This window comes from Leuciscus leuciscus (genome assembly GCF_965113295.1).
Source record: "Leuciscus leuciscus genome assembly, chromosome: 8".
Taxonomy (NCBI): Eukaryota; Metazoa; Chordata; class Actinopteri; order Cypriniformes; family Leuciscidae; genus Leuciscus; species Leuciscus leuciscus.
In genome coordinates this window covers 11,883,629-11,908,774 of record NC_138732.1, presented here as the reverse complement: position 1 = coordinate 11,908,774, position 25,146 = coordinate 11,883,629, and the positions used below count along the sequence as shown (strand labels likewise).

The 25,146-nt window shown below is 37.0% G+C and overlaps 1 protein-coding gene and 1 long non-coding RNA gene across 3 annotated transcripts in view; one reads left to right on the top strand and one right to left on the bottom strand.

The window, feature by feature from the left end:
• LOC309504679 overlaps nt 1-25,146 on the top strand; it is a 360,274-nt gene that overhangs the window by 41,547 nt on the left and 293,581 nt on the right. The window lies entirely within an intron of this gene.
• The window catches only part of fstl5 (follistatin-like 5), a 123,264-nt gene that overhangs the window by 13,980 nt on the left and 84,138 nt on the right, over nt 1-25,146 (bottom strand). For both annotated transcript variants that reach the window (XM_082177858.1, XM_082177859.1), the window contains exons 7-12: nt 24,122-24,288; nt 17,358-17,478; nt 13,649-13,810; nt 10,771-10,905; nt 2,086-2,112; nt 1,844-1,962 (exon numbers count right to left, since the gene is read on the bottom strand). In XM_082177858.1, coding sequence (XP_082033984.1) covers nt 1,844-1,962; nt 2,086-2,112; nt 10,771-10,905; nt 13,649-13,810; nt 17,358-17,478; nt 24,122-24,288 — 731 coding nt within the window. The remainder of the gene's footprint in view (nt 1-1,843; nt 1,963-2,085; nt 2,113-10,770; nt 10,906-13,648; nt 13,811-17,357; nt 17,479-24,121; nt 24,289-25,146) is intronic.

Genomic DNA, 25,146 nt, shown 5'->3' with positions numbered 1-25,146 from the left:
ATCAATAACCAGTGATTATCATTAATCATTTTAATATTTATTTTTTGTGAAAATTATTTATATGATATATTTTTCCTTCAGTTGTGGTGTAATTTTAACAATTAACCAACAATGTTGCACATTTTCTATTTAAGTTTTATCAAAACATAGTTTTTATCAATTATAAAATAGTGTCAGCTGCCACTATTTTAACTGGAATGATCTGTAAGATCTTCAAAATGATCAATTCATATTTTAAAAAGAGGGAAGTACATGTGACAGGGATTTCCCACATACATAGGACATAGGAAACATAGGAAAAACATATCGTAATGCTCTCTAAATGTTCTTGCCCAGAGTTTGCACTGGGGCTTGCCGTTATGGCCTGGTATTTGATTGATGTCCTAATAGAGGCCTGTTGCCTCTCTGGAGGCTGGAAACCCAAGCTCTCACCGCCCAGAGCTCCAAACAAACACAGCTGTCTCATCAGCATACCCAGCTCCGATGGAACAGCAGAACAGAGGAAGGCAATCATTTAATAGCTTGTGTAAATCTAGCAGCTACCTATCAGAAAGAGCCGAGAAATGATATGCAGAGTGTAGGGATGTAAGTGATGAGGGGAGGAGCTCAACTGATGTCTGTGCTGAGAATTAAATTCCACGGGGTTAAAGCACTGGTCATGTCTGAAAAGAAAGTTCAGTATTGCTGTTTATACTGATATGCAACCAAGAAGCAGAAGAAGAATTACGGAAAAGAAATGATGGATGGCTGGATGGATGGATGGAACAGGTAGAAGGAAGGATGGATGGGTGAATGGAATGAAGGAGGGATGGAAAGAAAGAAAGAAAGAAAGAAAGAAAGAAAGAAAGAAAGAAAGAAAAAGAAAGAGAGAAAGAATGGATCGAAGGATGGATGGATGGAAAGAAAGGAAGGATGGATGGAGAGATGAAGGAAAGAAAGAAACAAAAAAAGAGAGAAAGAAAGGATGGGTGAATGGAATGAAGGGGGATGGAAAGAAGAAGGAAGGAATGAAAGATGGATGGATGGATAGACGGAGAGATGGAATAAAAAGAAAGAGAGAAAGAAAAGAAGAAAGGATGGAAGGAAGGAAGTAAAAAAAGAAAATGAAGGAACTATGAATGGATGGATAAGAGAAGGAAAGAAACAAAGAAAGAGAGAAGGAAAGAAAGGAAGGATGGATGAATGTATAAATGGATGGAGAGAAGGAAGGAAAGAAAGAAAGAAAGAAAGAAAGAAAGAAAGAAAGAAAGAAAGAAAGAAAGAAAGAAAGAAAGAAAGACGGGCGGGTGGATGGAAGGAAGGAAGGAAGGAAGGAAAAAAAGGAAGGAATGAAGGAAGGAAGAAAGGATGGATGGATGAATGGAAAGAAAGAAAGAAACAAACAAAGAAACAAAGATGGGTTGAAACAAGGATTGATGGAAAGAAAGGAAGGATGAATGGATGGATGGAGAGAAGGAAGGAAAGAAAGAAACAAAGATAAAGATAAAGAAAGGATGGGTGGATGGATGGATGGAAGGAAAGAAAAAGAGGAAGGAAGGGTGGATGGATGGATGGAAGGAAGGAAGGAAGGGTGGATGGATGGAAGGAAGAAAAGAAAAAGAGGAAGGAAGGGTGGATGGATGGGTGCAGCACCATCCATGCTGTGTAGCAAATGAGCTAAAGTAGCATAACTCTGGTAGCATGTAGCAAACATCAGCAATTCTTGTTGTGAAATAAATGTACAAAAAAGCTGATAAATAAAAAGCACTCATAAACTTTTGGTTAGAGCAAGCAGGAGGGAAAACAGAGGGTTTCTATTGTACATTTAAAAGTACTTTAACATTTCTTTTATACGACAGCTCACCTGCAGGCCAAGAAGCTTCTCGCTGGGTTTGATGTGTCTCTGAATCTCACAGGCCACTGGCTGGATGACTTTAATACCGTCCTCATAAAACACATAGAACATGTTTCCAATCCCCAGACCTGTAGTGGGACATAAATGAGAGTGCTCAGGGCTCAGATCCCCCGAAAACAAGGTGGACCGCAGCATTAACACAGTCCAGACAAACGCTACACATTAATATTGTATTAAAACACCATGCTTACCGTCCTCTCTCCACAGGATGTTTGCCACTGTAACAGAACACAAAGAGAACTCACATGAGAGAGGTTTGATGCACTTTACTCTCCTGAAAGTTTTAAAATCCGATACACCAGAGATACAAGATGAACTCACTCTTCCGGCTATAAACCTCCCACAGATTATTGCAAGAACAATTGTAATTCTGGTTGGTTTTTCTAACATAGTTTGAAGCTATGGAGAGTTGTATTTGATTTGGCCAAGTAATTATACTCTGCAACCTGAGGAGTTTATTGATTTGACTCGCTCATGTGTAATCAATACTGTGTCGGCATTATACATTGAGGTCGGCCCGCGGGGATTCATACACTCACGCAGAGCCACCAACCACATCGTTCACACGGAGGAAACAATGTGCATAAGGGTGAAAGTCGGAGCTTATCTTTGCATTAAGCGTGATTATTTACCCATAACTGCTGTGAATAGTATTACCTTTTAAAACACTTAAACTTTGGAGATTGAGATCAATGCCTTACTAACAATGATCAAATACCTTTAAAACGGGTCTTATGGCAATCAAGCAGCTTAGCAAAGCATAACCAAAAAATATCACACAATTAACTCCAGAATAATTCCAAAAGCATTTTAGAGCAGAATAAATAACTACAATAAAACACCTCCATTAGAAAGAAATGATCCCTGATGGCCACAGCATTTGTGCTAAAAATAACAATGATGGCCATTACCCACAAATGACAGATATGCCATTATTAATCTTTGCGCAATATTTGTCACAGAGGATCTATTGATAAATATATTAGCATGAGAGAACAGCACATTATGCCAGTAACGATCAAATTCTCCTCCTTATTACGTTCTGACTGTTCACTAGTGCAGTTTGTAGTGAAGATGTGACCTCTAACCGTTCCTCAGCAATCTGATTCAATCTCTCACAGACTGCGAATCAATCTCCCACAATTCACCTGTGCTACAATCCCTACGCCAAGCGATTCTCATTCTCCACTCTCACTTCATCAAGAAGACAGGGGAGCAGAGTAACGCTTTCAAGAATAGTGATGGAGCTCGAGTTAATCTTCAAAAAAGTCCTTAGTCAACTTCTTTTTCTATGAGTTAATGTATCTTCGCAATCTAAAAGACTTTTGTGAAAAATATTGCCACTGCATCAGCAATTGATGAGGAATGTAAAAAAGACTCGGGGAACACGGAGCTCCGCTACAGAATGAAAGCAGAAGGGAGTGGTTTGGAAGAAATAAGCCCAGTCTTTTCCAATAACACAGTGTACTGACACAATATCACCGAGCAGGGAGAATAAAGAACTTTGGGAATAAGAGGTTCTTTCACATAGGTCTGGGTTCAAATTAAATTCATATTTTTGATGTTTGGAACATTATTTATCTTACATTTTAGACTCAACATGCAACCAAATACCGTAACATTTTGAATGTTTATGCTAAACTACTATTCTTAACATTCTCAAAACCTTAAAAAATAAAAAAATAAAAAAAGATTAGGGCCAGATTTACTAAACAGGGTAAATTAGTGTAAGAGCACCCCCCTTAACTAAAATGCACTTTGACCGAAACGCTATGTTCTCGACAGCAGAGTCACATTTCAAGCTGCCAGTGGGAGATAAAGCAGTGGTACGAGTCGACTGCGACGGTGTAACAGGTGAAGGCCAGTGTTGGACTCTAATTAGGTCTCCAACACAACGGAAAACTAATCAAGACAAATGCCTGGGGTGCGCATTTCAGCTTTGCCTCTGAATCATTCATGGACCTATCAAAGCATTCATGAGTTGAGAATGCAACTCTGCGTCTATCGCGGTAATGCCCTGTTATGCAAATACCCCTGGTGGTCCTGCATAATTAAAAGACCGAACATGATTTAATTATGACAATTATGAAGACTCAATAAGTGAATATTCTATACTACTGAAGGAGTTGTTGAAGTAACCTTTCCTACTTTCTACATAGTGTGTAGTGTGTATATGGAAAAATACTGTGTATTCAGTAAGTTTGGAAGGTCATGCTACCTTACAGATGAGTGCACTACCTTATTTTGCTGGTATTGCTTTCTTTAAACTTTAATACAAACTCCTACAGTCTTTTGGATATTGAGGTTAATGCCCTCAGGTATAGGGCAACACCTCAGAGAGTGGCTGATGCTGAAATAGACTCTGGAAAATACATTTGATGAAAGAAGGAAAAAGAAAATAGCTGCTAATTTCTGCCTTACAGCGCCAATATGGAGTGTAAGGTTAAACTGTCCAAGAAAACGGGCCTTTAGACACGTCTTTGCACACACAGTGTTCAAGTTGATTATTAATTACATTACATTAATAAGAAAAAAAGAAGAAGAAAAAACCACAGAAAAACACAAAAAAATGCACTAAAATTTTATCGGAATTTTTTTTACGTCAGCATGAAATGTTTTTGAAATGGTCTGTTATGCTCACTACCTATTTGTATTTATGCATTTACTCAATGAACAAAACATTAAAAACAGTAATATTGTGAAATATTATTACATTTGAAAATAACTGTAATCTTTTTGAATATATTTTAAAATGTATTTTATTCCTGTGATGGCAAAGCTGAATTTTCATCATCAATACTCTTTAGTGTCACATGATCCTTCAGAAATCATTCTAATATGCTGATTTGCTGCTCAACAATCATTTCTTATTATTACCAATGTTAAAAACAGTTGTGCTGCTTAAGGGTTTGTTCACCCCCCCCCAAAAAAAAAAAATTCTGTAATTTACGCTCATGTCGTTCCAAACCTGTAAGACTTTTGTTCATCTTCGGAACATGAAGATATTTTTAATAAAATCTGTGAGATTTCCATTGTCAGCCTACGCAAATACCACTTCAAAAAGTTTGTAAAGAGATTGTAAAACTAATGCATATGAATTAAGCGGTTTAAATTTCATTCAGAAATAATTAAAATGAATTTCATTTGTGTTTCAAAGATGAAAGTCTTATGGGTTTGGAATGACATGAGGGTGAGTAATTAATGACAGAATTTTCATTTTTGGGTGAACTAACCCTTTATTTGTTTGTGGAAATCATATATACTGTATATATATTATAGGATAATTTGATGAATATTTAAGCATTTATTTGACACACAAATCTTTTATAACACGTTACTCAGTAAACTTAATTTAATGAATTCTTGCTGAGTAAAAGTATTAAAAAAATTTCAAACTTTTTAATGGTAGTTTATCTAAGCCTAAATCGTGCACAATAAGAAAAAAAAAAGAAAAGAAAAAAAAATTATAATAATAAAAAAAAATTATACATTTTTTTTTATAAAAAAAAAAATATATATATATATATAGGGTAAATTTAGGTATTTCATGCCGAAAATATGCCATCTTTGTGTTGCTCAAACTCAAGGTTGCCATCTTTATACAAATATAAAGTTTTTGTTAATGGATAGTAAATAAATATTTCATTCAAAAATGAGCATTTCTCTCTTAATTTAATCACCCTCATGTTGCTCCAAATCAAATGAATGGAGACCAGAGGTTTCAGACAGAGTCTATGTGACTTATATGCTATGTTCTAAAATTTCTAAAGTAATAATAATTTTAAAAAATCCCTGTGTGAGAAACAGACCACAATAGACTGAAGCCTGCTGTGTAAATGACGGCTGAGAGTAGTGAATAAATTGTTTAGAAAGGTTTTCTGAACTAGGATTTTTTTCCTTTCTGAACAACTATTCATAACAAAAATTGAAAAGGAATAAAAGCAAGGAACTGGCCGCATACAGTTCAAGATTTCTTTAGATCAGAGCTGTCCACACTTAACTTAAAAACTCAGCCATTGAAACACTGAATGGCAGAGGTGAGCATGATCATTGGCATATCCCAGCATGCAACAGCAAAGAGATGCCTACATTGTTTTGATGGGCCTAGTGTGTGACAGAGCAAAACACAAAATTACAGGGTGTGAAATGATAATTCTGACAAGCTCTCTATACAGTAGAGCATAAACTTCCTGATCCAAACAAAAAAATCTGACAAATGGACAAAGTAACCCTCCCATTTGGCTTTTGGCATGACACTTGCTAACATATGAGAGTTTTGTGTTTGACAGAGGAAAAATGGGTACTGAGACACATTTTGTTTCTCTCTGCATCTGTTCCTTTATTTCCATTCCCCATCTCTCATGATAACACCAGAGCAAACATGGAATCCCATAATCCAACAAGAACACAGCTGCGTGAGACCACAGAGAGATCAGCACTACTGTTGTTTGTATGTTTGCAGCAGGTGGCATTTATCCGACAGCCTTAAATACTTGTCCAGTAATTTTCCCCTTGACAAGACAGCAAAGGCATATTGTCTCTTTGCTTATAGATGATGAGCACTATCACACCTGAGTGCTTCGCATCACACCAGCCTCAAATCACTCGCCTGTTTGAATCCTCCTCCCATAGCACATATCTGCTGACATTCTCATGGCATATATATTTTCTGGGACAGGAGATGTACTCAAATATTTGATGATAGCAGTATAACTTGCGACAGTATTTGCTGTCTTAAGTATTAATTGAATTAGGGTTTTGCACCGATTTACAAGGGCGATTTTTGGTGTGGGACTGTTTTTTTAAGCGTAAAGGTGAAGTGTGTAATTTCAGTGCAACAAGCCGTACTAAAAGGAAGTGCAAAAATACTTCAATATGATCATTTCCAAACTGGTTTCACAAAATAGTACTTAATGTACAAAGGGTACAATGCAAACTCTGATTAGAAACTATAAGGGAATATATACATTATATATATATATATATATATATATATATATATATACACACACACACACATATACATACATATACTGTACACACACACACACACACACACACACACACACACACACACACACACACACACACACACACACACACACACACACACACACACACACACACACACACACATATTATATTCATATATATATATATATATATATATATAATACTTTTATTTTAAAGGGAATATGAGATGACGAATGTAGCTACTTCAGACCAACCCATTTTAGATTTGCGTCGGGCACAAGAGTCATTTATCCCGCCGATATAATAGCAACAGCGCCCGAGATCTTTTTTTTTTAAAGAAAATGTAATATTTCACAATATTACTGTTATCACTGTATTTCTGATCAAACAAATGAGAGACTTTAAGTTTTTGACTTTTTCAAAAACATTCAAAATTCTTATCGACCCCAAACTTTAGTACAGTAGTCTATATGCAAAAATATATTACGTTTGTTTTTACTTCTGGAATCCTATTTGTTAAGCCAGACATGTTGCGCCGATTATATAAACAACAATATTTGAAAGTGCCACCGGGCCAGAGTGTTCAGCAACATAGTCTGTGGAAAGTACCACAAGAAAAAAAAAAAAAGAAAAAAAAATCACACTTTAATACCATTTGAAACAAAATTGGAAGATAGTGTACTACCATTGTAGTGGACTTTTACTCAGTGGCCCTTGAAGATTAGAATTTTTTTGACAGACATCCAATTTCATGATCTCTAGAGCACCGTGGCTGGGCTGAGGGACACTGTCTGACCTTTAAATCTTGAGGAGAGAGAGGGATGGGACCATGATCATTATCTCCCCTCTGAGTGTGGTGTGTTTTCCCCCGCTGACCTGTAGAACGGCACTGACCCCAACTACTGATGGCTGACCACCAACCTCACCTTGTTTTGCCCTTTAGATGTACGATTACTTTTATCAAACGCCCCCTTCAACCTTTCAGAAGCTGTAATACTTACTGTACATTCAAAAGCCAACACACAACTTTGTTATAAGTTCTAGCTATTACTGTTCAGTATCAATGGTCATCTTGCGTAGCCAGGCACCAATGAAAGCTGATTTCTGTATTTTCAGGCATATAATGTATAGAAAACAAATCTCCCATAAATAAATTGGACAAATTCATTGCACAAAACTGAGGCAGCGTATTAAAGGCTTATTGATATCCATAAAAAAAGATTTTATATGTAGTGATAGGGCACAATATGGAAATGTATTTGCCAGGCTGGTGCGTTCTGTGGAAGCAGGGAGCCGTGTATCATCCCAGGCTTATGAGTTCAGACCTGCCGTTCCAGGACTAATGTAAGAGGAAATCCCAGCTGACAGTGTAGGATTGTTCCTCTCATTCATAATGAAAGCAATAGCACAGACTATCAAATCCAACTATTTAGCCTGGTTTCAACACAAGAGACGAATCAGAACTATTAAAAGAACAGTTAACCCAAAATGAAAACATTTGCTCACTTTCATGTTGATCAAAACCTGTATGACGTTCTTTCTAATAATGTCGTCAAATGCTCTTTTCTATTCTAGAATACAAATTATTTGTGACACCTATGAGAATATTCTCACACGCAGAGATCATAGTCTGCTTGAGGAGAAACTGTGTATGAGATGGTCTAGAGCGAGTGTTGATCCAGACAGCTGGAGGAGTTCATCTGACGGAGCACAGATCAAAGGGTCTGGATGAACTGACTCCAGATCAGTGGGCATGCTGTAGTGAATCTGAAAATATACTGTCATCCTTTATGCATGCAGGGAAAACACAGGCAGCTTGGCTCTGGTAGTATGACCTGTGAGGAAACTCTGGCCTTCTGTCTGTACAGTGCATTGAGCGGTCACATCTCGCTAAACTACAATACCCAGAACTCTGAACTATGTATTTGAACTCCTTTTTGAACAAAACTATTAGAAAAAACATGACCGATGACTGTATGGTGACCGGTGAGGTTCCTTTGCATCCTTCACAGTCCACAACGTCATTGCTTACAATACAATGAGCCACCAGACTGTATCAACAAGCACATAAAAACACATACTCAACCATTTGAAAGTTTGGGGTCAGTAAGATAAAAAAAATTAAATTAAATAAAATTACAACTTTTATTCAGCAAGGACACATGAAATTGGCCAAAAGTGACAGTAAAGACATTTGTAATGTTATAAACCATTTCTATTAGAATTAAAAGCTGTTCTTTTTAACTTTCAATTAATCAAATTAATCCTGAAAAAATTTATTTAACATTGATAATAATAAGAAATGTTTCTTGGGCACCAAATCAGCATATTATAATGATTTCTGAAGGATCATGTGACACTGAAGACTGGAGTAATGATGCTGAAAATTCAGCTTTGCCATCACAGAAATTAATTACATTTTAAATTATATTAAAATAGAAAACAGTTCTTTTAATATTTTACAGATACTGTTTTTACTGCATTTTTGTAAAAATAAATGCAGCCTTTATTCGTTATCAAAAACAAAATAAAACAAAATCTTACCAATCTTTTGTTTTTGAATGGTAGTGTACTAAGGGTTTCATCAATTGGTTAACTATTGGAGTTCTTTTGTTCAACTAGTTGCGGTTGTTTAAAGGTGCTCTAAGCGATGTCACGCGTTTTTTAGGCAGAAAAATTTTTTGTCACATACAGCAAACATCTCCTCACTATCCGCTAGCTGCCTGTCCCCTGAACACACTGTAAAAAAACGCGGTCTCTGTAGACAGCACAGGCTCCACAAACGGAAAGAAAAACAAACTGGGCCAGCCTGGACCACGAAACATAACAAACAGTGTTCCAGCCAATAACAGACAAGAATGATTTGGGGGTGGGGGTTGGGGGGTTAGTGCGCGTTCACATGAAGGGGAGTGTGGGGAGTGGAGGAGAAAGAAGCATGAAGAGGGAAGTTAGCTAGAGGAGAGATGTCCGAGACAACGACAACGACTAACGTTAGAATTATATTCTTTTGAATTTTGATATGGCCGACACACGACCAAAGAGACGACGTTCCGATGAACAAATAGCAAAGAAGAGGGAAAAGGAGAAGGAACGCGCAAAGTCCCGAATTTACATAGGAAAAGCCTGTTTCAGGAAGCACGGAAGGGAGGGGGAGGGGACGGGATGATGAGGAGGGAGGGTCGAGCTAGCCTCCGTTTTGTTTGACAATACATTGAATGTCAACAAGATGTGACGTCACCCAACATCGTTTAGAGCACCGTTAATCAATGGTGACAGCAAGAGGAAAATCTAAAAATGATATTGAAACATTCAATAAAATTTTGTTTTCAGTGTTCCTATAGTAACACTCCCCAAGTACAATCCCAAGTGCATTTTGACTTAGCAGAGTATACAACATAAACTTGCATCAACAAAACAAGCAGCACTCATTTCAAAAGATAAAAACAAGCAACATTTCCTATCCTACAAAGGTAAAATGGATTAAATGAAGAATAAAATAATAAAAAATAATTATTCATTTAATTAATTTCAAATTGTTATAACTTTTAGATTAAAATAATCAAAATGATTTACTGAACAAAATAATAATTCTAATTATGAGTTAATGGCTTGCTAAATCTGTATTCAAAGTTCAATTCGAAATTCCTTCAGATAATCTTATATAACAAATCTTATTTCCATTCATTTCAATGCATAGCACCATAAACCTACTGACAAATATTGAAAAATCAGGCCGCTGGGACTCTTCTTCCATTATTTTATCTCCTTCTGGTACTATTATTATCTGAAGTTATCTGAAGTTTATAAACTATTAATGTTCAGTCTGATGAATAATGCAAAGAAACAGGAAGTGAAGTTCCATCATAGGGAGGGATGGACAGCACATCATGACTTATACATACACGTTTTCCGAGCAGAGTCCTCCACGAATAGAGAGGAGATGTCCTCGTCCACACCCGCCTCGTTGCGGGCGATGCAAGTATAGGCGCCGGTGTCCTCGAAGTGAACGTTACTGATGTGCACCTCGCTCCCGTTAGCTGGAAAGGAAAGAAAGAACGAAGGAAGGACTGAAGTGAACTTTTCCTCCATCACCTCTCTAAATCACTTGTGAAAGAAACAGCTCCATTTATGCAAGTTCCTCTAATGGGATCATGAAAATGTGTTTGATAACAGCTGAAACATTTATAGTGTTCTCAAGTTGTCATGTTAGCTTTAGCTGACTTGAGGAACGTTTGTTGATGAGAGGCCCCACAGGGGGAATTTGTGGGATTGAGTAAAGATCTAGATTATGACAAACATGTCAATCACTGCTACAGTGGAACCAGCAGGCATCATGGCTATATAAAGCTCCTTCAGAACGACAAGCTCAATGTCTGCTTGTGTAAAGATACAGGCACTTTTTTTCCAATGTGAAATCAGCTAGTGCAAAGGCTTTTGTTGAGAACAGAGGACACTACTGCCATTAGGGTTGGGAATTCCCTGAATTCCAGAACTGGTTGCATTGATAAAAAATGTTTTCTGTTAAAGTTTCCTTCACTACTTATTCAACACCACATTAACTGTTACTGAACCTATGAAGTCAAACAGATCAGTCTGATTATGGAATGGATAGCTGAACACTAGGGGTGTAACGATACCCTCATGTCACAATTCGATACATATCACGATACTGAACTCACGATACGATATTATTGCGATTCTCTAAGACATAGGGCCCTATCTTGCACCCAGCGCAATTGACTTTGTACACCGACGCATGTATCATTCCTATTTTGCAGCCATGCAAAGCGGACTTTTCCCTCCACAGAAGCACGTCGCTGAACTAGGGAATGAACTTGCGCTCCCGGGGGCGGTTCAGCACAAAAAAGGAGGCGTGTTCCGGCGCAAAACGTTCCTTCATGCTATTTTGATAATTGCGCCACTAACCAGGAAAAAATAGTTTAAAGTCAGTGGCGCGTTGCGCATGTTATTCATATGCTATTTTAAGGGCGCATGCTTGGCCATAATCAATGTAGCGTGTGCACAACGCGCATACACTTTGATTCTCTCATCTACACAGAAGCAGCAGTTTTCATTTTTGCAAATCATACATTATTACGATAGATAGACAGATAGATAGATAGATAGATAGATAGACAATTTATTATAAAAGCATACATCTAGCTTACACATTTACCCAAATTATCATACGCCTGTTTAACCGAAGTTAATTTGGGTGGGTTTCTCCATTTCAATGTAACTTCTCTCTTTTTTACGGCCGTGACGAGAGCGTTGCTTTCCTTGGCTGTGAACCGCTCCGCGCGCCTGGCAAATCCGCCGTTACAATAGCAATCCGCTATGGAAAAAGCGCGTCTGCTCTTAAAGGGAATGTGAGATGACACTCTGATTGGTTTATTTCACGTTACGCCCAAACCACACCTATGAATAATGAAGCTACTTCAGACCAACCCATTTTAGATTTGCGCCTGGCGCAAGAGTCATTTATCCCGCCGGAAAAATAGCAACAGCGCCGAGACCCGCCCACAAAGTTACTTGCGCTTTGCGCTTGACACTTGCGTTTCAGATCGTTAAAATAGGGCCCATTTAGTAAAAGGTTAACAATTTTTTTACTGTTAATTAAAATGCTAAATTTGGTATAACATTGGGGGTGGAAATGAATAGGCTTGGACTTGGTGCTGGTAACCCAATGCACAGGACAATAGTGACACCAGAATAAAAATATTCATGATTCTGAAGCTGAAAACAGAATTATTTTAGACAAATATGCTTGCACTCTGTCACTGACTAGATATATTTAAAATAATGTAGGCCACTTTTTACTGGTAACATAAGACATTTGGCATTATCATACATTATATTCAACGTTATACATAGTAGTTTAATATAGTACTGACACTAAAACTCTGTAAACTTGAATTTTTTCTCACAGTAATTTTTATTTTGGTTGAACTATACACAATATATATTGTCACTATCCATGATACATATTGTTGCATTTTTGTATTGCGATATATTGTGATACGATATATTGTTACACCCCTACTGACCACTGCTAAGAATAGTAAGGAACAGTTCCAGTTATATTTCCATTTGAGCTTGGTTCAGCACGGCACGATTACAACACGTTATTGGCCAGGAATCTGTGTTTCGGCCCGGTAGAATGCGTGTAGTGAAATCGCCACTCAGGATTGGTCGCTTGTCTGTTGCCTGGCTAACAGTTTCTCTACAGCAAAGTGCACAATTTGAGTGTAGTAAACACAAGTTAATAGTACAATTAAAAGAAATACCCAATCATCTTCTACAATGCGGTCGCTATTTACATGTGTATGTGATGTCTTACCTCACGAAGGCAACGACTGACACATTTGTATTACATTCCAAAAATGTTTGTTATCAGCCCCACAGTGGAACATGAAACCATATCCGTTCAGGCTGGGCCAGATCGGCACAAAATGGATTGTGAGCAATGAGAATGGTTTGGCTCGATGGTGAAAAAGTGGCTAATGACTCTTGTGAGATTTTTATCTCATCATTTGGCAGTGGAATTGCATTTTCCCACAAATATTATTCCTTAATGGAACTAAAATATTCTTTAAATGAAAGGAACCAGAATGAAAATGGTGTAATTCTTTAAGATTGACATCCATAATTGTCATATAGAGAGGGTATGTTTAAATGCTTGTATCCTTAAATGTGAAGTGTCATTTCTGTGCCATTTACAGCATTACAATCATAAATCATAAAAATAATCAGAAATGTCCAATGGTTATTTGTTTGTACCCTGAAGTGTGAGTTGTTTGGAGAGTTTCGTGGTGATGTCCATGCCGTTCTTCAGCCATGAGAGTTGTGGGTCGGGGATGCCCTCAGCGTAGCACCGCAGACTGGCTGTGACCCCCGGCTCACGTGCCTGGCTCTCTGGGTACACTCGGATAACAGGGGGCACTATGAAGAAGAAAAAAACAGAAAAAAAAAAAAACAGAGGAAAGGACAAAGTGTAAGCAAAGATAATGAATGAACAAATAGTCAACATCCTGAGCCGTGTTTCCCCAAAGCATTGTGAGCCAAGTTGATTGTAGAGACCATTGATGGCAATGGTTTTATAATCTGCTTATGTATTCAATGCTTTTGGGAAACACAACCCTAACTGGTCAGAATGGTGAAGTAAGAGGTTTTTTCATTCTTCAAGAAAGTACATATATTTTTGCTTATTTACTTTATTTAGAACTCTATAAGTGAGGAAACGGGAGAAATGAGAGGAAATGTTTGGACAGTGCTGGCAGGGTGACCAATTTTGAAGCACGCAAGGGGGTTGATTTAATGAAATGCTTAGCTTCAAGGCACAGGGAGTGGAATCAGAGCATTAAGCTCCCTGGGACTGTGGCGTTCAACTCACGATTGAAAAGCAGAAATCATTTAGTGTAAAAATCGCGAGCTCAGGTCCTTGTGGTGTTCCAAGATCAGCTCATTGCTAATGAGCAGATTTTGATAAACAGTAAACCGTGTGAAAACAAAGCCATGAAGCATGAAGGAAATGTAGGAAAACATATAATCATATCTACAGTGTAATACTGAGTTTGAGAAAGAAGTTTAAAAATCAACATTTTACCCTATTTCAATATTAATATTACAAGAAAAGTGCTGCTTTGTATTCTGAAAAGTGTTATGAAGCCATTAAAATAGATTTGTGTGAGGAACAAACCGAAATGTTATTATTTCCTGAAGTTATTATTCTTCAAATATATTCCATCAAAACTCTGTAATGTAGCCTACTTAAAAATTTATATGGATGTGGGTCATTTTTACAGCTTGACAGATCTGGTTTCCTTTCACTTTTAAATATATGGAAAAAATATAATGTAAATATAAATTGCAAGGACAATCTTCAAAAACACTAATTTTGAAAAAACAACAGGATAAAGCAGATTCTTCCTTGAATACAACAGTCATTCTTGAATTTCAGTTAAATGCTCTTAAATACTTGATTCTAATTGGTCATTAAGTAAGTGTGAATATGCTTGAACATTTAATACTTTAATTATATGGAGAAAAATACCAAGGATAATCTTCAAAAACCCTCACATTGGGGGGAAAAACTACCGCATAAAAGTTAGCAAAAAACAAAACAAAAAACATGACAGTAAGAAAATAATGAAACAAAATTTTTTTGGGTGAATTATCCCTTTATTCATCCTTTTTAAAATTATTATTATTATAGCTAGAGAATTACATTAGAAAAACCAAGTGACAGAATTTTGGTTTAACATAACCAGCACTCTCTCGTTCTTATTCTTTACTAAGCTTAACCTAGAAATGACATAAAATCCCTACGAAATGACTTTTCTTTCTGTGTGTGAGTGTGTGTGTGCATTTATCTGTCTTTGTGTGTATTTTATTACCTGGGGATCGACTTGAGATTGTCCCCTGTGTGAAACACATCAAAGCTGACAGCTCTATCACAAAATTCTCATGGCCCCTCGTCTCCTCCAATCTCACTCCTTTTCTTTGTTTTCCTCAGTGTTGATTTTCTGTGAGAATAAGCAAGTGTTTTGGCTCGGCAGTGTGTAAGTCCGCCATCACTGGACCGGATAAATTCTCTGTGTGTATTTGTTTCTCCGTGAAATTGAGAGTCAGATTTATTAGTTTATGTTTGTCTTGTCTCTTGGTGTGCGGACGTGTCCATTACATGCGGCACAGAGAATTGTGTGTTTTTCTAGAGCTTTTGTATGTGCGTCGTCGGTTCTGATGAGCTTTCAGTGTCCTCGATAAGAGTTTCCTCTCCATTTCACCATCTCAGAGACTCAGCGGGTCTCTGTGAACCTGTCTGACCCCTTTCATTTTCACAGCTAACACTGCTCTTAAACAAATAACGAAAAATGACACCCACTCACACAATGTATACATACTACACCACAGAGATGGTAATTAATGTTTGTCTTTTTTTGCCTGATTTTATAACCTTGGTTAACCATCAAGCGAAACTCTGCCTTAAAAATAAAGCAACAAGCTTATATTGTCATTATTCTAAATGAAAAAGGCGCTAAGGACAACAATTTGAAGCCAAAAGGTTAGCAGTCATTTACGTGTGCCGTGCAGGAAATTAATTAAAAATTGTTTGAGAGAAATGTAAATGCTTTAGCTTAAATTAATCTACACAGATGCAATAATAGTAAAAGCATTAGCAAACTGACTGTGGAATGTAAAAAAAAAAAAGACCAAGCAATATTCCATTGCTTTTGGTCATCAGGAAGCATAATTAGGTAAAGGGGAGCAATAGTGCCCTTGTGGCTCAAAACACAAAAAGGGAACATGTGTCACATCCCTTAATTAATTTCTCATTTTCTCCCAGCTCTGACCACGATTAATTGCTAGGCAACGGCTCCGGAGGCAAATTCAATTGTTTTTCATTCAATTGCATTGTGATGTTATCATTTAGGGCCATTTGATTGCCATGTGTTTCATGTGTCAATGAAAAACAACACGGGAAAAGGTAGCAGGAGATCAAGGAATGGTGAAAGACGTACAATTTCAGCCGCAGAGAACAAGAACGATGCAAAAAGACACTTTTTACCATCATAAAAAAGCATTTTTAATACTTCCCTTCTTTTTAATCTCTCTGTGTTATGGACCATAAACTGGACCGTACTCTGTTACCAACAATATCATTTAATAATAATCATTTATTATATGATTCTTTATGCATACATCTGCATTACAAACTCTAATTAATATAAGTAAAAAAAATATATAATTATAATAATTAATGCTGTAATAATTACTATAAATAAAATGTAATAGTTGAAGTATAATACAATTACAAATTATTATTCATTATTATTATTATTCATTTAATAAGTATTGTTTTATAAATATATGTATATGTATTTTTCAAATGCATTTCATTTTATATACTATTGCTAAATTTTTTTTTTATTGAAAATACAAATATAAAAGGCCCGTACATACTAAGAATGATAAATGTAAAGATAACTATAACAACACATATTAGCTTCAACAACAGCGGACGATAACGTTATGATTGGCTGTCATTGTTTTTATTGTTCATCAGCTGAAAAAAAATCATTCTGTGGTGTGGACTCTGCTATTCTTTTATATTTAGAACAATTTTTAGAACTATATTTTTATTATAACCATAGTTATCGTCCTTGGTCTGAACTTCATCAACATATTTCAGCTATTAAATTAATGTTACATACTTGTGGATCAACATATTTCAGCTATTACTTTTCAGTTATTTAGTGATTATTAAAGCATGTAACATTTGGTATATAACGTGCCACCTACAGTATAACATGTGAGATGATAATGCTTATTGTCAAGTACTCACTATCAGTGTTTGCTATGAACATATACATTGCACAAGCTACTGTACAGTACAGTGCATATTACATTTTGGATTAAATTCATGCTCTCTCGAATACTTGATTCTGACTGCTCATTACACGAGTGAATATGCTTGTATATTACATACCATTAACCTGCAGGATGTGTGTTTGGAATAGCTGCTCGTAGCCTTCTGCATGGCAGGTGTAGTTGCCCATATGTGTAGTGGTCACCTTGGTAATGTACAGTGATCCATCATCTCCGAAATCCTGTTAAAAATACACAAAATTACATCAACATGACCTTAAAGAGTGAGAGATTATGACACACAAGTGCAAACAACAGCCCAGAGCTGGAAATACCAGAGATAACAACTATAACCAACGTTAGTTTGAATGCATAAATCTGCAAATAAAAAAGAGGGAGTGCAATCAAGCATCCAGATACTGGATTGCAGAGAGAAAAGGGAGCAGCTTGCAGTGAAACTGTTCTGTGACATAGTGAAAAGAAAATACAGAGGGACTGAGAGAGAGAGAGAAAGAAAAGGAGAACGGGCACAGTTAAAAAACAAGGTAATCAATAGGAGCAGATTGCAGCGGACATTTGCATCAGCTCTGCTGCAGGCCGTCATTAAAGCGCTACACACACCATTTATTCTCAACACACTGCTTCTGAGAAAAACAACAAATTTAAAGGAACAGTTCATCCAAAAAATCAGAATTTTTTCATCATTTACTCAACCTCCCTTTCTTCTAATTTTGTGTATGACTTAACAAAAGATCACAAAAGATGATTTTTTTCAAAATAACATCTGATCCCATCGACTTTCATTGTATGGATATATATATATATATATATATATATATATATATATATATATATATATGTATATATATATATGTGTGTATATATATATATGTGTGTGTATATATATATATATATATATATATATATATATATATTAGAATCTTTTGCATTCTGCAAGATGAAAGAAAGTACATACAGGTTTTACCACCAGCTGGATGTCAACCAATCTGGCTTCAAGAAAGGACATTCAACTGAGACTGCATTACTGTCAGTCACAGAAGCCCTACGGATCGCAAAAGCTGCTTCCAAATCTTCAGTCCTCATTCTCCTGGATCTGTCTGCTGCCTTCGACACGGTGAATCATCAGATCCTTCTGTCCACCCTCTCATCACTGGGCATCACAGGAACTTCACTCCACTGGTTTGAGTCCTATCTCACAGGTAGGTCCTTCAAGGTCGCATGGAGAGGCGAGGTATCCAGAGCACATCAGCTGACCACAGGGGTTCCCCAGGGTTCAGTTCTTGGTCCCCTCCTCTTCTCCATCTACACCACATCACTGGGACACATCATACAGGCACACGGTTTTTCCTACCACTGCTATGCTGATGACACACAGCTCTTCCTCTCCTTTCAACCAGATGATCCCACAGTAGCTGCACGGGTCTCAAGCTGTCTGGCGGACATCTCCACATGGATGAAGGAACACCACCTGCAGCTCAACCTGGCAAAGACTGAGCTTCTCGTCCTCCCTGCCAATCCGTCTCTACAGCACGACTTCACCATCCAGCTAGAGTCATCATTAATCACCCCATCAAGATCGGTCAGAAATCTTGGAGTAACGTTTGATGACCAGCTGACCTTCACAGATCACATTTCAAAGACAGCTCGATCATGCAGGTTTGCACTGCACAACATCAGGAAGATCAGGCCTTTCCTAACTGAGCATGCAACACAACTTATCGTCCAGGCCCTGGTCATCTCTAGGCTTGACTACTGCAATGCCCTTCTGGCTGGACTCCCAGCATGTGCGACCAAACCCCTACAGATGATCCAGAATGCTGCAGCTCGTCTTGTCTTCAACGAGCCCAAGAGGGCCCACGTCACTCCTCTGTTCATCTCTCTGCACTGGCTACCTCTAGCTGCTCGCATCAAGTTCAAAGCACTGACGCTTGCTTACAGAACTATCACAGGCTCAGCTCCCTCCTACTTTCACTCACTCCTACGAGTCTACATCCCTACCAGACACCTACGATCGGTCAACGAGCGACGTCTCGTGGTTCCATCACAGAAAGCCACAAAATCACTTTCCAGAACATTCTTATTTACAGTTCCATGCTGGTGGAACGCTCTCCCCACCCTCATCCGGAATGCAGAATCCCTGACAACATTCAAAAAACAGCTGAAAACCCATCTCTTCCGTGAGCACTTAACCTTATAGAAAAAAAAAAAAAAATCCTTTCCCTTTGAAACATCACTTATCAGGCTTATGCTACTCTGAATAATACCTGAACTTCGTATTTTGAGCACTTCCTGCGTTGTTGTTGCTTTTGCCTCTTTATGATGACTCGCTGAACTTAGTCCTAATTTGTAAGTCGCTTTGGATAAGGGCGTCTGCTAAATGACTAAATGTAAATGTAAATGTTTTAAATTTCATGCGAGTGAGTAAATTATAGAATTTTTATTTTTGGGTGAACTATCTATTTAAAAATGAGAGAAAGAGAGAAATATGTATTTATTTATTTATTTATGAGTATTTATGCAGAAGGTATAGAACATGCATCTAAAAAATTTGCAAATAATTAGGACTGCCAACTGATGAAGGAATTACATGATAAACAGATTAAATTGAAATGAAGATAATTCAAAGACTACATTATCAAGTCAGATAATAGCATTAACAGACATTTAATTGACTGTTTAAACAAAGCCACATAGTTCTAACAGAAAAGGGGTGTCCAACCTTTTCTTTTTTTTTTAAGGGGGCTAGATTCGATGTTGTAGACACACCTGGGGGCCAGATACATCTCCTTCATTATTTATAGAGCTCCATTTATAGAGACCAGTGGCACCAAAGAAGTAACTATATGGTTTCTATGGAATGGCTTTATATGGTAAACTTATTCTATAAATAAATTTAGTATAATTACAAATGATTAGCTTATAACAAAAATGTATGTAATTTGGCCTATATCATTCCTCCTTTAATAGCCTACATGTCTACCTTAATAATACATTTTTATATGAATATCCCACATTTCTGCCACAATCTCATGATTTCAGTTAGTGTTACAACAGTAACGGGCCACATATAATATATTTTAATAGACAAGCTGCAGTCCGTAACTGGCCTCTGGACATACCTATAATAGAAAAATCAATGAAGAACGGCAGTTTGGCTGTGTGTTAATATGCACTAATAAGGATGCAAAACTGCTCACTGCAGGCCACGACCTTGATTGTGCAAATCAACAAATCAACAAGCCCTTTTCGTCACAATGTGCTCTTAATGAGTGAAAACCGCAGTACAGTAAAAAAGTGCTTTATAAAGAGGCAAACCAGAGGAGCCTCTGAATATGAAATGAAATCAGATCGTACCAAGTCATTTGAAAGTCTAATGATAAGAATAGAAAAAAAGAAGAATCAGTGCGTACAGAAACAAGCAGCATCAGAGACAACAAAGGCTGAAGAGAAACGGCATCAATGTCCAAACAAAACCCCATGAAGCTAATAAATTCAAACGCCACTGTTTTTACAAGGTCAACCGGCCTTTCCTGACATCCTGATGCTCAGGAACATGAAAGTATTCCTTCAAGGACGATTCAGATGCTTCTGATTAAATATGTAAATTTTGATTTGATTATGCTGCAGAATCTAGATAAAGCCAGAATTATGCAGTAAGATTGAATATACGTGGACACTCACATGTATGCACACATAACCACAATGAATGTGTACACCAGTATTGTGGAGAGTTTAACTAACAGCACTGATGCTGTTAACTTAGCTCAGTTTTCTACTTAATGAGCTACTTTTACCAATGAGTGCCAGTGTAGCATGATGGTACATTGCTGGTTTTATGTGCCACTATTTTGTGCATGCAGCTTTAAAACCTAACAAACTGAGGCAATAATCAAACACCCTCTCAAACCCACACTCTCTCTCTCTGAAGTTCTGTTGGGAAGTGTGATTCATTTATGGGAATTCATTCAGATTCCCTGATTGATTCTATATGTATACTATAACTGTAATTAGGTTTACATCTATCAGTTTAATACAAAAATGCATAAATACAAATTTTGTTAGTAACTTGTAGTGCAACTAATTTTTCTTAAGCTTGACTGGTAGCTTGAAGATTGGAAAGCTACAGCTTAAAGCATTTCCCCAACACTGATGTACAGTATATAAGGGATATGACATACAGAAAACCACTGCAAAATATAAGTCTAGGAAATGGCATCATAAAGCTCATGGTAAATGAACAGAGAAATAGGATGTCTTGAAGAGGCATTGAAGAGTGCAAACCATCAGCTCCTTCATTTCCCTTGACTCTGAACCAGCTCAATAGTGCAGGCACCGTAACTCAGTCTTCAGATTTGTGAGTCACCAAGGGTTAATTTGTGGTGTTAGAACTGATTAGCTTTAGGGTTTTCAGACTCTAGCAGCTTACAGGCATGCAAACCCCAAAACATGAACCTACCTGAGAGGGGATCTGCAGAAAGGAAATCAATTGAAACAACATTTCAGTTTCAAGAATCATTTTAGGTGCAAAAGAGAAAGTCAGCATGCAAAGATAGCTAACTGCTGGTTATCAGATTTCTGTTGCATAGGAAACAGCTGCCACTTTTTAATAATTAGACATCTACTTTAGGCAGTCTTTTTTTTTATTTTATCATTCACCTTTATAGGCCATTATAATATTGAACAGTGTGAGACCATATGCTAGCTCAAACGGTTCTTCTTGCTAATCCTTAGTAAAGTTTTCCCCACAGTATCTACTTTAGTCTTTAAATCCTCTTCTTTTGTTTTATGTATTCAGGGAGCCGTTTTATAATGGCCATGCGGTGGACTTAGTAGCGTCCCATGATGCAACGCTCAGCAAGCGCCCTCATTTTATCACATTAACGTGCACTAGATACTTTCTTACATGAAGACGAGATTCACTGATCTTAACGATATTACCTCTAACTATACTTGCATTAATGAGCTTCTATCTGATGGCAGACTAAAAAGTAGACACAAGAAAGAAAGAAAGAAAGAAATGCATAAAATAAAATATTTATAAAAATAAAATTCACTGAACTTAACGTAACAATATAACCCCAACTATATTTGTATAATGTGGTTCTATCTGATAGAAGACCAAAACTAAACAAAACAAAAACAAATCACACACAAAAAAAAAAAAAAAAAAAAAAAAAAAAAATCTAAAAAAGATGAGTTTCTCTGAAGGCAGACTAAAAAGTAGACACAAGAAAAAAAGAAATGCATAATGATTCAAATCAAATCAAACATTTATAACAATAAAAATACAATTAACTGAACTTAACAATATACTTGGATAAATGAGCTTCTATCTGATAGAAGACTAAAAAGTAGACACAAGAAAAAAAGAAATGCATTACAATATAAAAAATAAAATAAAATGTTCATGTAACATGGCTTCATGTGGGACGGTTGTGACAGACATGATAACATTAATTTCTCTTGGAATCCAGGATACCCCAACGGTATGTGAATGTTTTTCTGCCTACTAGAGTCTTCTGGTTTAGGTCAGCCAGCTTTGCTGTCCTAAAGGATTGTCTGTAGAGCTGCTGACATTTAAACAAGCTTTCCTCTGAGTCTGTAGATTATTCATGTAGATGCTACCATCTTGTGTGAGTGTGTACAGTGTGTCCCGTCTGGCTGCTATTGTGGAAGGGACTGCAGGGCGAAGGTTCTTGAGATGGATCTTGGCAGCCACGGACTCCTTCCTCATTTAAAGGCCTCATAAACGTTTAATGTATCGAGGATGACACAGAGGCTAGTGTTGAATAAATACCCTAAGTGAAACGGGCTTTTGGCTGGTCAAATATATACACAGTAATATAAATTAAAATACAGTGTAACATACATAATCATGAAAAGCTTTCTTCTACATTATATAATATACTGTAGGATAAACTGTAGTGTGTTGGGAACCCCCCCCCCTCCCCCCTAAAATTAAAATTTTAATTTTTCTGGCAGACTGCACATATATTTATTCATAAATATATAACACTGCATTTAATGAATTTGTCCTCATTTATGTTAGACAAACTGAGTTTCTAGCCTGTAGCATATCCCACGAGAGACATAACATATTCTCTAGACTGCTTTCATTTATTTAAGTACATCTGTTAATTTATTTTGTTAACTATTTTTTCTTAAATGACTTCATTTCATATTGGCTCAATCAAGCATCATAAAAGACTACCAAACCCATTTAGTTTCTCTTGAGTATTTTCTCTCTCAATTCTCATTTACACTAATGTGCTTTCTATTGAGTTGTAGCCGCGTTGAGTGATGTTGCGTTACAGTACGAACATTTAAAACATCACTCATATCTCAATTTGGTATCATGGGGCGATATTTCATCAGCTTGGGTTGGTTAAGGTTGCTGTAATAAATATATAGTATAGCTGGAGCGTGGCACAACTGTGGAACATCTGAAAACTTAAGAGACTTTGGAAACTTTATTTTGAGCTCTTTTAGTGTTATTCATAGGTTTCTTTAGTGAAATCCCACCTGGCCTCGATCTCTTTGTTGAATGTTTCACTCCAAACTCCATTACGTTAAAAGCTAAACTGAGCAGAAAGCACATTGAGAGAGACTAAGTAGATTAGATTGAACATCGAATGATCTCACACCATGTCGTATCATTTTAAAAACAAGGTCGCTGTTGAATGTACGTTTGCACTTGTGTGTCAAGCAATTTATTGGCTTGAAAATGCTGCCGCTCACTTTTCATCAGCTTTAAAAAGGTAGATGATTGCAACACTTTCCGGATAGCTCGCGCACACACACGCTTGACGAGTAAAAGCAGAGTGTGACGGAGACAAAATTAGGGTAAAGGCGCATGTCACTCACGTTAATGTCCTTCAGCTCCAGCATGTTGAGGGCATGGTTGTTGCGTCTCCAGATGATTGGCGGCAGCTGGTCTCCAGTGATGGCACATGTGAGAACAGCGCTCTGACCCACCGTTACCGTGGTGACGCTCAGCTTTTGGTCTTCGGGAAGGCTAAGCTGATAGACCTCTGAGAAACAAAGGGAGACAAAGTGCGGTTGATATCGGCTTGATTTTTTTCTTTTCCCAGTAGATTTGTTCACTAGGCGTCAACATCAGCCATTGAAATATATTTCTACACTGTAAAAAAAAGTTGCTGCCTTACATTTTTAAGCACAATCAACTTGGATGTTAAACTAATTTCAACTTAAATTACATTAAACTGATTTAGAAAATGAGTTGAATCTTGTATAACTTTAACGGTGGGAATGTCACTTCCTGTGACACATAACATTCCAATAAAACAAAAAAAGTTATTAAAAGTCAACTAACAATTAAAAGTCCACTTCTTGTTTTATAAATCAGGCTGGTCCAAAGGTAACACAGATGCATCATTATTTAAAGTGAAAAGAGAATAAATACAGAGCTGCTCCTGGTATGACCTGACCATGAACCAAGCCCAAACCAGTTCACCAGTTCGAGTCCAAACCAGCACTAACCTACACACTTAAGGGCAATATGTCTGATCTCTTATTTGTTTGTGAGTACTTTGGATGAAAAAGATAGCACAGCATATCAAAGGTCATGTTTTTTCACAATTTTATCTAACAGTCAGTATTCAGTCCAGATTTAATACAAGGCTCAAGAAGTTTTTGTACAAAAAAATTCTCAAAGGACATATTTTGCTAAGATCTCTATCGGTATTATAATTGCACAAATAGCCACATGTGCAAATAGGTCATACCCATTTTTAAAGGAGGCTTTTGCATTGTGGGTTGGTTATTTTAGTATGATGATTTATGTGCTACTATTAAAAGATAGCATATGTATTTAAGGATACCTTAAATATAGTATTTACATATTAGAGTTGTTGTTTTGATTCCACACT